Raw genomic sequence first — 12,989 nt, forward strand, 5'->3', positions numbered from 1 at the left:
CAAACAAGAATGACAAACACATTTCGGGAGAACATCCGCACCGTAACATAAACACAACAGAACAAATACCCAGAACCCTTTGCAGCACTAAGCGTATATGACGATTTTTGGGAGGGGCACTGAAATTTGAGAGTCTCCCGGGAGGGTTGAGAAGTATGAGAATGAACGGAATTAACAAATTTGGCCCGCCGGGCCAGAGTTTGACACCCATGTCTTAGGTCGTCAACCTGCCGCGGACTACAAATGGAACCTAGCTTTTGGCTACGATTTGGCACCTTTACATTTTGTATGTTTATTAACGTGCATTGTCACATGTAACAAATATGTAACAAATATAGCAAATGGCGACTTCCTATTGGGAGTTGTATAATGCATCTATGAACAAGCTTATAGGTGTTTCTGCTGGGACTGGCCAAAGTTAAGTAGGAGGTAAAGACCTCCTGTGGGCTAAGTACCCCCTGTTCTTCAAAAACTTAGCGACGCCCCTGGAGGTGATATCCCAACTTACGCTCTTCTTCTTGTCATACTGCGCCACGATCTTTTGGATCCTGGCTCGGTCCTGAAAAAGTCAAGTCAAAATAGTACATTAAAGATATCAAAATTGTGACGTTACAAAGGTAATGATAGGGAATGAATGCTTGTTGTGTCTTACCAGTGTGATTAAAATGTTAATATTTTGGATACTTTAGAACGGGAGGCCACTTTGATACATTTTGTACAATAAAGGTAATTAAAACCAAGTAATTGAAAGATTATATGTAACATTTTATGAGCAAAACATTGGTCTCTCAGCTATGTGAGAACCCAAAACTAGTGAAGTTGGCACGTTGTGTAAATTGTAAATAAAAAAAGAATACAATGATTTGCAAATCCTTTTCAGCCTATATTCAATTGAATAGACTGCAAAGACAAGATACTTACAATGTATTTTCAAAAAAGCTGGCACAAGTGGCAAAAAAGACTAATACAGTTGAGAAATGCTCATCAAACACTTATTTGGAACATCCCACAGGTGAACAGGCTAATTGGGAACAGGTGGGTGCCATGATTGGGTATAAAAGCGGTTTTCATGAAATGCTCAGTCGTTCACAAACAAAGATGGGGTGAGGGTCACCACTTTGTCAACAAATGCGTGAGCAAATTCTCCAACAGTTTAAGAACAACATTTCTCAACCAGCTATTGCAAGGAATTTACGGATTTCACCATCTACGGTCCGTAATATCATCAAAAGGTTCAGAGAATCTAGAGAAATCACTGCACATAAGTGTAATAAACATTGAATGCCCGTGACCTTGGATCCCTCAGGCGGTACTGCATCAAAAGCCGACATCAGTGTGTAAAGGATATCACCACATGGGCTCAGGAACACTTTAGAAAACCACTGTCAGTAACTACAGTTTCTCACTACATATGTAAGTGCAAGTTAAAACTCTACTATGCAAAGCCAAAGCCATTTATCAACAACACCCAGAAACGCCGTTGGCTTCGTTGGGCCCGAGCTCATCCAAGATGGACTGATGCAAAGTGTAAAAGTGTTCTGTGGTCTGACGAGTCCACATTTCAAATTGTTTTTGGAAACTGTGGATGTTGTGTCCTCCGGAACAAAGAGGAAAATAACTATCTGGATTGTTATAGGCGCAAAGTTGAAAAGCCAGCATCTGTGATGGTATGGGGTGTATTAGTGCCCAAGGCATGGGTAACTTACACATCTGTGAAGGCACCATTAATGCTGAAAGGTACATACAGGTTTAGAGCAACATATGTTGCCATCCAAGCAACGTTACCATGGACGCCCCTGCTTATTTCAGCAAGACAATGCCAAGCCATGTGTTACAACAGCGTGGCTTCATAGTAAAAGAGTGCGGGTACTAGACTGGCCTGCCTGTTGTCCAGACCTGTCTCCCATTGAAAATGTGTGGCGCATTATGAAGCCTAAAATAGCACAACAGAGACCCCGGACTGTTGAACAACTTAAGCTGTACATCAAGCAAGAATGGGAAAGAATTCCACCTGAAAAGTTTACTGAGTGTTGTTAAAAGGAAAGGCCATGTAACACAGTGGTAAAGATGCCCCTGTGACAACTTTTTTGCAATGTGTTGCTGCCATTAAATTCTGAGTTAATGATTATTTGCAAAAAAAAATATGTTTCTCAGTTTGAACATTAAATATCTTGTCTTTGCAGTCTATTCAATTGAATATAAGTTGAAAAGGATTTGCAAGTCATTGTATTCCGTTTTTATTTACCATTTACACAACGTGACAACTTCACTGGTTTTGGGTTTTGTAGATGCCAATGTGTGTTTGAAGTGTAAATTCATACATTTATAGTTTTAAAATGTGGTACACGAGCGCTAATAAGTACTGCCACAACAGAGAGAATTGAAGTAGGCACTGTACATTACTCACGGTTATTGCAATGCATTCTGGGACTTGTAGTAGTATTGGTGTGCACCCTGCATACTCACTGTCACTGACCAGTTTTTAGGTCTTAAAACAATTGTGTTTGTTAGTCAGTTTGTCTGCTCACTGTTAGACAATATTATACAATAATACAATTCATTGCAATTACTACCATCACCATGGTGTTCAGTCCCCAGGGCTGAGTGAAAACTGGTTTTAGGTAGCAGACAGAGGTGGGAATCTTTGGGCACCTCACGATTACGATTTAGGAACTACAACTCGATTATTCAAATTTTGATGCGTCTTTAATTTATGTAAATTGATGCAGTTTTATATGACTTTTTGTTTCACAGAATGTGCGTTTATCACTTGAAACGTTCAAAAACGGTGCATTTGTTATAAGAAACAGTTCAATTAATTCCCACATTTATTAAATTACCGTATTTTCCGGACCATAGGGCGCACCGGATTATAAGGCGCACTGCCGATGAGCGGGTCTAGTCAGGTCTATTTTCATACAAAAGGCGCACCGGATTATAGGGTGCATTAAAGGGGTCTTATTATTATTATTTTTTTCTAAATGTAAAAGACTTCCTTGTGGTCTACATAACATGTAATGGTAGTTCTTTGTTTAAAATGTTGCATAGATGATGTTTTACAGATCATCTTCAAGCCGCTTTCTGACAGTCGCTTCAGGATGCGCCGATTTGTGGGCGGTCTTATTTACGTGTGCCCGTCATCTTTGTTGTAGCGGTGTAGCGTGCAAGGACGGGAGTGGAAGAAGTGTCAAAAGATGGAACTAACTGTTTTAAAGGGGAACATTATCACAATTTCAGAAGGGTTAAAACCACTAAAAATCAGTTCCCAGTGGCTTACTATATTTTTCGAAGTTTTTTTCAAAATTTTACCCATCACGCAATATCCCTAAAAAAAGCTTCAAAGTGCCTGATTTTAACCATCGTTATAAACACCCGTCCATTTCCCTGTGACGTCACATAGTGAAGCCAACACAAACAAACATGGCGGAAAGAACAGCAAGCTATAGCGACATTAGCTCGGATTCAGACTCGGATTTCAGCGGCTTAAGCGATTCAACAGATTACGAATGTTTTGAAACGGATGGTTGTAGTGTGGAGGCAGGTAGCGAAAACGAAATTGAAGAAGAAACTGAAGCTATTGAGCCATATCGGTTTGAACCGTATGCAAGCGAAACCGACGAAAACGACACGACAGCCAGCGACACGGGAGAAAGCGAGGACGAATTCGGCGATCGCCTTCTAACCAACGATTGGTATGTGTTTGTTTGGCATTAAAGGAAACTAACAACTATGAACTAGGTTTACAGCATATGAAATACATTTGGCAACAACATGCACTTTGAGAGTGCAGACAGCCCAATTTTCATCAATTAATATATTCTGTAGACATACCCTCATGTCAGCAGGCCAGGGAAGCTAGGGTCGATATTCTTCTCTTGATCATCTTCGGTGGCATAAGGGACGGTGTGAGCCAAGACATCCAGGGGGTTTAGCTCGCTCGTCTGCGGGAACAAACTGCCGCCATTGCTTGCCGTGCTACCGAGGTCCTTTGTCCCTGAATTGCTCACACACTCCGGCAGATTCAATGGGGGTCTGGCGGCAGATTTCTTTGACTTTATGGTTGGAAATGCATCTGCTTTGAGTGTCGCAGGATATCCACACATTCTTGCCATCTCTGTCGTAGCATAGCTTTCATCGGTAAAGTGTGCGGAACAAACGACTGACCATTTCGTCGGCTTTCACCACAGCCTTGTATTTTGAACAAATTTCGTCCAATTTCTTGCCACTTTCGCATCTTTGGGCCACTGGTGCAACTTGAATCCGTCCCTGTTCGTGTTGTTACACCCTCCGACAACACACCGACGAAAGTGAGAAAATGGCGGATTGCTTCCCGATGTGACGTCATCGCTCCGAGAGCGAATAATAGAAAGGCGTTTAATTCGCCAAAATTCACCCATTTAGAGTTCGGAAATCGGTTAAAAAAATATATGGTCTTTTTTCTGCAACATCAAGGTATATATTGACGCTTACATAGGTCTGGTGATAATGTTCCCCTTTAATGACTTTCAGACTTTACTTCAATCAATAACGGAGCAGCGTCTCTGTCATGTCTTGTGTGATCATGTTTTGTTTTGGTTATGTTCGGTTTCGTTTTTGGACTCTTTGTTTTGTCACCATAGCGACCATTAGTTTCACCCGTTTCACATTTTGCACTCGCACACCTGTTGTCAATCATGTCTGTATAATTGCCAGGAAGTCAGCCTGGCGACATTAACTCTCTTTGACTTCTGCTACCCATGTTACCCATGCTACCATAGTTCCATGCCAAGTGAGTTTTGTCTATATTCTTGTCACAGTAAGTGTTTATTTGTTTCATGTTCATAGTTTTTTGCCCAAGTGCTAGTTTTTGTTTCTTTAGTCAAGTTTGTTCTCCGCCTTTGTGCGCCTTTTGTTTGTACCCTTTTGTTTGTACTTTGTACTTTATAGTAATAATTAAACCATGTCTTTACCTGCGCGCCACGTCCGCTCCAATTCTTGCATCTCGGGAAAACAAACACCCCATAGTCCACGTTATGACAGTCTCCTCACTATTGCAACATCAACGCCGGAAATGTGTCCCGTGAAAAACCGTCCGACCGGAACTCTCTAATAACTAAAGTTCCTTGGGTAAATAATGTAAACTCACTACACCGGTATGTTTTAGCGCTTTCATGGCGAGTTTACTGACAGATATAAGTAAGTACTTTACACTACTTTATATTAGAAATGGCAACAGTGGAGGATGAATGTCCCATAACAAGAAGATAGAGAAAAAGAAAAAGCTTATCGACTACAGACTACAAAGGCGGACACGCGCAAATTGTCAGGACTCATGCAGATCCCAAATACAGATCAGGAGGTACCAGAAGGTAAGAAAAGTTGCTTTTGTATAATATTGCGAAACAAAACGCCAGATTCAGGTGTACTGGAGAGGAGGCTACGCCGGATAGTCGAACATTGGATTCAGGAGGAACAGTGTGGTTTTCGTCCTTGTCGTGGAACTGTGGACCAGCTCTATACTCTCGGCAGGGTCCTTGAGGGTGCATGGGAGTTTGCCCAACCAGTCAACATGTGTTTTGTGGACTTGGAGAAGGCATTCGACCGTGTCCCTCGGGAAGTCATGTGGGGAGTGCTCAGAGAGTATGGGGTATCGGACTGTCTGATTGTGGCTGTCCGCTCCCTGTACGATCAGTGTCAGAGCTTGGTCCGCATTGCCGGCAGTAAGTCGGACACGTTTCCAGTGAGGGTTGGACTCCGCCAAGGCTGCCCTTTGTCACCGATTCTGTTCATAACTTTTACGGACAGAATTTCTAGGCGCAGTCAAGGCGTTGAGGGGATCCGGTTTGGTGGCTGCAGGATTAGGTCTCTGCTTTTTGCAGATGATTTGGTCCTGATGGCTTCATCTGGCCAGGATCTTCAGCTCTCACTGGATCGGTTAGCAGCCGAGTGTGAAGCGACTGGGATGAGAATCAGCGCCTCCAAGTCCGAGTCCATGGTTCTCGCCCGGAAAAGGGTGGAGTGCCATCTCTGGGTTGCGGCGGAGACCCTGCCCCAAGTGGAGGAGTTCAAGTACCTAGGAGTCTTGTTCACGAGTGAGGGAAAAGTGGATCGTGAGATCGACAGGCGGATCAGTGCAGCATCTTCAGTAATGCGGACGCTGTATCGATCCGTTGTGGTGAAGAAGGAGCTGAGCCGGAAGGCAAAGCTCTCAATTTACCGGTCGATCTACGTTCCCATCCTCACCTATGGTCATGAGCTTTGGATTATGACCGAAAGGACAAGATCACGGGTACAGGCGGCCGAAATGAGTTCCCTCCGCCGGGTGGCGGGGCTCTCCCTTAGAGATAGGGTGAGAAGCTCTGCCATCCGGGGGGAGCTCCAAGTAAAGCCACTGCTCCTCCACATCGAGAGGAGCCAGATGAGGTGGTTCGGGCATCTGGTCAGGATGCCACCCGAACGCCTCCCTCGGGAGGTGTTTAGGGCACGTCCAACCGGTAGGAGGCCACGGGGAAGACCCAGGACACGTTGGGAAGACTATGTCTCCCGGCTGGCCTGGGAACGCCTCGGGATCCCCCGGGAGGAGCTGGACAAAGTGGCTGGGGAGAGGAAAGTCCGGGCTTCCCTGCTTAGGCTGCTGCCCCCGCGACCCGACCTCGGATAAGCGGAAGAAGATGGATGGATGGATGGATGGAAAACGCCAGATAATATGTCTTACCTTATACACACACCATAATAATACTCCTATGTTGAAGTACAGTACAATCCATCAAGCGGTGCGGCTTCATAGCTTACCAAAGTTTTTGAGCGCCGTGTGTAATGTTCTATATTTTCAATGGAACATATAAAATGTTGGTATTGTTTACTTGAGTCAAATTGCAGTCTACACGTCGTCGGCGATCACTCGATTGTCCTCCTGTTGGTGGGGTTGCCTTCAGGAGAACGCCTGCGCCTGGAATCTTTTAAAGTGGGGAGACTGGTGCACAGACAGCCACCACACTGTCCTTGGCAAAGAGAAGGCCAGGGTCCAATGGCATGGAGACCAAGACTATTGGGGGCCTATCTTTGTTGCAGCCTTCTTCCGCCTTTGTGACCGTTGTGGAGCTTCCATCCGCCCACTCCGCCGTTGAGGTCTTTTTCGACGAGGGAGACGCGCAGACTCTAACGTCACTTCTTCGCTGTGGGGAGCTGTATCCGGTGGCAAGGGGAACCCAGGACGACCGGCACCTCCTCACAACTGCAGGAGGCTGCCGGAGTTCCGGTCTGTCGGAGGACCGCCTATGGTGCGCCTACCAGCACTTGCTTTTCTCTCAGGGTGTGCTCCCCTAGCCTTTTTGTCTTCCCAGACTAACCCAATGGCATGGAGACCAAGACAATTGAGGGCCCATCTTTGCTGCAGCCTTCTTCCGCCTTTGTGACCGTTGTGGAGCTTCTATGCAACCATCATCCGCCCACTCCGCTGTTGAGGTCTTTTTCGACGAGGGAGACGCGCAGATTCCAACGTCACCTCTTCGCTGTGGGGAGCTGTATCCGGTGGCAAGGGGAACCCAGGACGACCGGCACCTCCTAAAAGCTGCAGGAGGCTGCCGGAGATCCGGTCTGTCGGAGGACCGCCTATGGTGCGCCTACCAGCACTTGCTTTTCTCTCAGGGTGTGCTCCCCTAGCCTTTTTGTCTTCCCAGACTAACCCAATGGCATGGAGACCAAGACAATTGGGGGCCCATCTTTGCTGCAGCCCTCTTCCGCCTTTGTGACCGTTGTGGAGCTTCTATGCAACCATCATCCGCCCACTCCGCCGTTGAGGTCTTTTTCCACGAAGGAGACGCGCAGACTCTAACGTCACTTCTTCGCTGTGGGGAGCTGTATCCGGTGGCAAGGGGAACCCAGGACGACCGGCACCTCCTCACAGCTGCAGGAGGCTGCCGGAGTTCCGGTCTGTCGGAGGACCGCCTATGGTGCGCCTACCAGCACTTGCTTTTCTCTCAGGGTGTGCTCCCCTAGCCTTTTTGTCTTCCCAGACTAACCCAATGGCATGGAGACCAAGACAATTGGGGGCCCATCTTTGCTGCGGCTTTCTTCCGCCTTTGTGACCATTGTGGAGCTTCCATCCGCCCACTCCGCCGTTGAGGTCTTTTTCGACGAGGGAGACGCGCAGACTCCAACGTCACTTCTTCGCTGTGGGGAGCTGTATCCGGTGGCAAGGGAAACCCAGAAGGACCGGCACCTCCTCACAGCTGCTGGAGGCTACCGGAGTTCCGGTCTGTCGGAGGACCGCCTATGGTGCGCCTACCAGCACTTGCTTTTCTCTCAGGGTGTGCTCCCCTAGCCTTTTTGTCTTCCCAGACTAACCCAATGGCATGGAGACCAAGACAATTGGGGGCCCATCTTTGCTGCGGCTTTCTTCCGCCTTTGTGACCATTGTGGAGCTTCCATCCGCCCACTCCGCCGTTGAGGTCTTTTTCGCCGAGGGAGACGCGCAGACTCTAACGTCACTTCTTCGCTGTGGGGAGCTGTATCCGGTGGCAAGGGAAACCCAGAAGGACCGGCACCTCCTCACAGCTGCTGGAGGCTACCGGAGTTCCGGTCTGTTGGAGGACCGCCTATGGTGCGCCTACCAGCACTTGCTTTTCTCTCAGGGTGTGCTCCCCTAGCCTTTTTGTCTTCCCAGACTAACCCACAAGGCAGCGGGGCGAACACGTATCTCTTATGTGTGACCCCCATCATATTGCAGTCTACACATATCTCTTATGTGTGACTGCCATCTACTGGTCACACTTACCATTACACCATGTATTAAATAAAATAGCTTCCAGGTCGGTAAGCACAACCAAAATGATTCCGTACATTAGGCACACCAGGTTATAAGGCGCACTGTCGAGTTTTGAGAAAATTACAGGATTTTAAGTGCGCCCGACAGTCCGAAAATTGGGAAATTTGTTCAAAACTGGAACATATAGGAGATTGTTGGATCTCTCGGTGTAGCCAAATTTTAGAACTGTCTGCATTACTTTATTTACAATAAATACATTAATTCTCGATTATTGACGTTTACTAATCGATTTTATGCGATGCATCTAAAAATGGATTATTTGGCCCACATTTAGTCGCTGATATGTGCAGCTGGGCCTAAAAGTGTCTTTTCAGTGAAACATGAAAACATACTTTACAAATGAATGCAAATTGGTTAATAATAGTCATGATCCATCCAGCCCACCTCTTGGCTTTTCCCCTGGGTGATGAGTCGTGCCATGACAGCATCCAGCTCACTGAACTTATTGAGAGTGATGCTGATGTCTTTGTAAAGCTCTTTGTACTCTTGATACTGGTCATTGAACACAGCTTTGTACTTTTCCCTTTCGTCCGGGCTGCCGATTTCTGGGTACTTCCTGCAGGGACAGATACGACAGTTAAGTTGTCACTTGGACTCATGCTAGCCATCCATGCATTAGGAATACAAACAAAAGGGAAGGCTTGCTCACATGATATAGTCTGCGATGATGTGGACTTCAGGAACGCATGCCGGCGTCACAGTTTTGTTCCGACAGGCAGGACTCTTCTGGACTTGCGGGCTGGCGAGGCTTTGGCGTGCGCTCCTTTCTGTTTCAGCCTTGACGGACATGTGTTTTGCTTTTGGCGGGGCCAGCAGGTTGGAGCCAGGGCCTTCTTTTAGACTCTAAGGAGGATACAAAATAATCACTTACTTGTCGCACAGACACACTTCATTTGCAGCAATAAGTAGTGTACACTGTATTGCCAACACTACATTTGCATGACATCCTGGAATCCTGGAATACACACTGCAAGTATATACAAACCCCGTTTCCATATGAGTTGGAAAATTGTGTTAGATGTAAATATAAACGGAATACAATGATTTGCAAATCCTTTTCAACCCATATTCAATTGAATGCACTACAAAGACAACATATTTGATGTTCAAACTCATAAACTTTATTTTTTTTTTGCAAATAATAATTAACTTAGAATTTCATGGCTGCAACATGTGCCAAAGTAGTTGGGAAGGGGCATGTTCACCACTGTGTTACATGGCCTTTCCTTTTAACAACACTCAGTAAACATTTGGGAACTGAGGAGACACATTTTTTAAGCTTCTCAAGTGGAATTCTTTCCCATTCTTGCTTGATGTACAGCTTAAGTTGTTCAACAGTCCGGGGGTCTCCGTTGTGGTATTTTAGGTTTCATAATGCGCCACACATTTTCAATGGGAGACAGGTCTGGACTACAGGCAGGCCAGTCTAGTACCCGCAATCTTTTACTATGAAGCCACGTTGATGTAACACGTGGCTTGGCATTGTCTTGCTGAAATAAGCAGGGGCGTCCATGGTAGCGTTGCTTGGATGGAAACATATGTTGCTCCAAAACCTGTATGTACCTTTCAGCATTAATGGCGCCTTCACAGATGTGTAAGTTACCCATGTCTTGGGCACTAATACACCCCCATACCATCACAGATGCTGGCTTTTCAACTTTGCGCCTATAACAATCCGGATGGTTCTTTTCCTCTTTGGTCCGGAGGACACGACGTCCACAGTTTCCAAAAACAATTTGAAATGTGGACTCGTCAGACCACAGAACACTTTTCCACTTTGTATCAGTCCATCTTAGATGAGCTCAGGCCCAGCGAAGCCGACGGTGTTTCTGGGTGTTGTTGATCAACGGTTTTCGCCTTGCATAGGAGAGTTTTAAATTGCACTTACAGATGTCGCGACCAACTGTAGTTATTGACAGTGGATTTCTGAAGTGTTCCTGAGCCCATGTGGTGATATCCTTTACACACCGATGTCGCTTGTTGATGCAGTACAGCCTGAGGGATCGAAGGTCACGGGCTTAGCTGCTTACGTGCAGTGATTTCTCCAGATTCTCTGACCCTTTGATGATATTACGGAGCGTAGATGGTGAAATCCCTAAATTCCTTGCAATAGCTGGTTGAGAAAGGTTTTTCTTAAACTGTTCAACAATTTGCTCACGCATTTGTTGACAAAGTGGTGACCCTCGCCCCATCCTTGTTTGTGAATGACTGAGCATTTCATGGAATCTACTTCTATACCCAATCATGGCACCCACCTGTTCCCAATTTGCCTGTTCACCTGTGGGATGTTCCAAATAAGTGTTTGATGAGCATTCGTCAACTTTATCTATCACCATCTTTCCCAACTTCTTTGTCACCTGTTGCTGGCATCAAATTCTAAAGTTAATGATTATTTGCAAAAAAAAAAATGTTTATCAGTTTGAACATCAAATATGTTGTCTTTGTAGCATATTCGACTGAATATGGGTTGAAAATGATTTGCAAATCATTGTATTAGGTTTATATTTACATCTAACACAATTTCCCAACTCATATGGAAACAGGGTTTGTAAATGAGCTCAAATATACCTACAAATGAGGCCAAATGAAAAATGCCTCAAATAGCATGTTAGCACCGATTAGCTTGCAGTCATGCACTGACCAAATATGCCTGATTTGCACTCAATAACATCAACAAAGTGAACCTTTGTGCATTCATGCACAGTATAAAACGTTTGGTGGACAAAATGAGACAAATAAGGAGTGGAAGATTTTACATGTAAACAAACTGTTGCGTCACAGTCCACACTATGGTGAGCTCAAGAACCGCCAAATATAGTAGGACAAAACGATGTTCACCAAATACTCTCATCAGTGAAGCATACACACAAACATTAAACAGTGGTAGTTCTAACAATTGGGAAGGTTTTTGTCATGTTTGTCCTCAAACAAAAAGCATTCTAAAACCAAAAAAATATTTTCCCCATTTTTTTTCCATTTTCAATCCTTTTTTGAAAATGCTCCAGGGAGCCACTAGGACAGCACTAAAGCGCCGCATGCGGCTCGAGCGCCGCGGGTTGCTGACCCCCGACCTAACCAGTCAATCGTCTATGCTTTTGTAATTATTGTGAGTACAGGCCCTCATCTACTATCATTTTCCACAACAGAAGGAGTCAATTCACTGCTGTGCGTTCGTGTCACATATTGTGTCTCGGAAGAGAACCGCATGGTCAACGGAATGCCAGCAGAAAACGCTGATACACCACTAACGAAAAAAAGCAAGCTCACTGCGGATTGTCTCGACTGACACTAAATTACATCAGATTTGTTCTCCCTCTTTTGTTCTGACTTGTGTGTCTTCATTAGTGGAATTGCTCATGTCAGTTATAATAAACTTTACACACAAAAAAAATCAATACCTTTGAAATAACTTGGCGGAGGTGGTACCTAAGTGGGGTATTAGATTTTGGTTCTGCTGAGTGTGGCATGAGGCAGTAGAGGAATAAAAAAAAAAGGGGCTTAAACTGGATAAATATTTACAGTAAATAACAGAAAGTAAGCGCTTCATAAGACTCGTTAAAATGTATGACGCACAATATATTGAATAATATACTGTACTCTAACATACAGTACATGAATATTGAATGCCAGTAGAGTGTAATACTATTACTTATTATTTTATAATATTTATACAGATAATTTATGTATATATATATATATATATGAATATATATATATTGTCTGTATTTATATATATATATATATATATATATATATATATATATATATATATATATATATATATATATGAATAAATATATATATATATATATATATATATATATACATATATATATATATATATGAATAAATATATATATATGTATATATATGAATATATATATATATATATATGAATAAATATATATATATATGTATATATATATGAATATATATATATATATATATATAAATACAGATAATATATATATATATATATATATATATATATATAAATACAGATAATATATATATATATATATCTGTATTTATTTATATATATATATATATGAATATATATATATATATATATATATATATATATATATATATATATATATATATATATATATATATATATATATATATATATATATATATATATATATATATATATAAGAATATATATATATTAGGGGTGTAA

General features: G+C 43.5%; 1 protein-coding gene and 1 long non-coding RNA gene across 2 annotated transcripts in view; one reads left to right on the top strand and one right to left on the bottom strand.

Moving 5' to 3' along the window:
* Window positions 1–12,989, bottom strand: part of LOC133577118 (uncharacterized) — a 110,447-nt gene that overhangs the window by 86,209 nt on the left and 11,249 nt on the right. Inside the window, exons 3-5 of the mRNA XM_072912878.1 lie at window positions 9,456–9,649; window positions 9,191–9,362; window positions 509–559 (exon numbers count right to left, since the gene is read on the bottom strand). Coding sequence (XP_072768979.1) covers window positions 509–559; window positions 9,191–9,362; window positions 9,456–9,649 — 417 coding nt within the window. The remainder of the gene's footprint in view (window positions 1–508; window positions 560–9,190; window positions 9,363–9,455; window positions 9,650–12,989) is intronic.
* LOC140678595 (uncharacterized) overlaps window positions 1–12,989 on the top strand; it is a 95,235-nt gene that overhangs the window by 7,162 nt on the left and 75,084 nt on the right. The window lies entirely within an intron of this gene.

Source organism: Nerophis lumbriciformis, linkage group LG03 (assembly GCF_033978685.3).
Source record: "Nerophis lumbriciformis linkage group LG03, RoL_Nlum_v2.1, whole genome shotgun sequence".
In the NCBI taxonomy this organism is placed as follows: Eukaryota; Metazoa; Chordata; class Actinopteri; order Syngnathiformes; family Syngnathidae; genus Nerophis; species Nerophis lumbriciformis.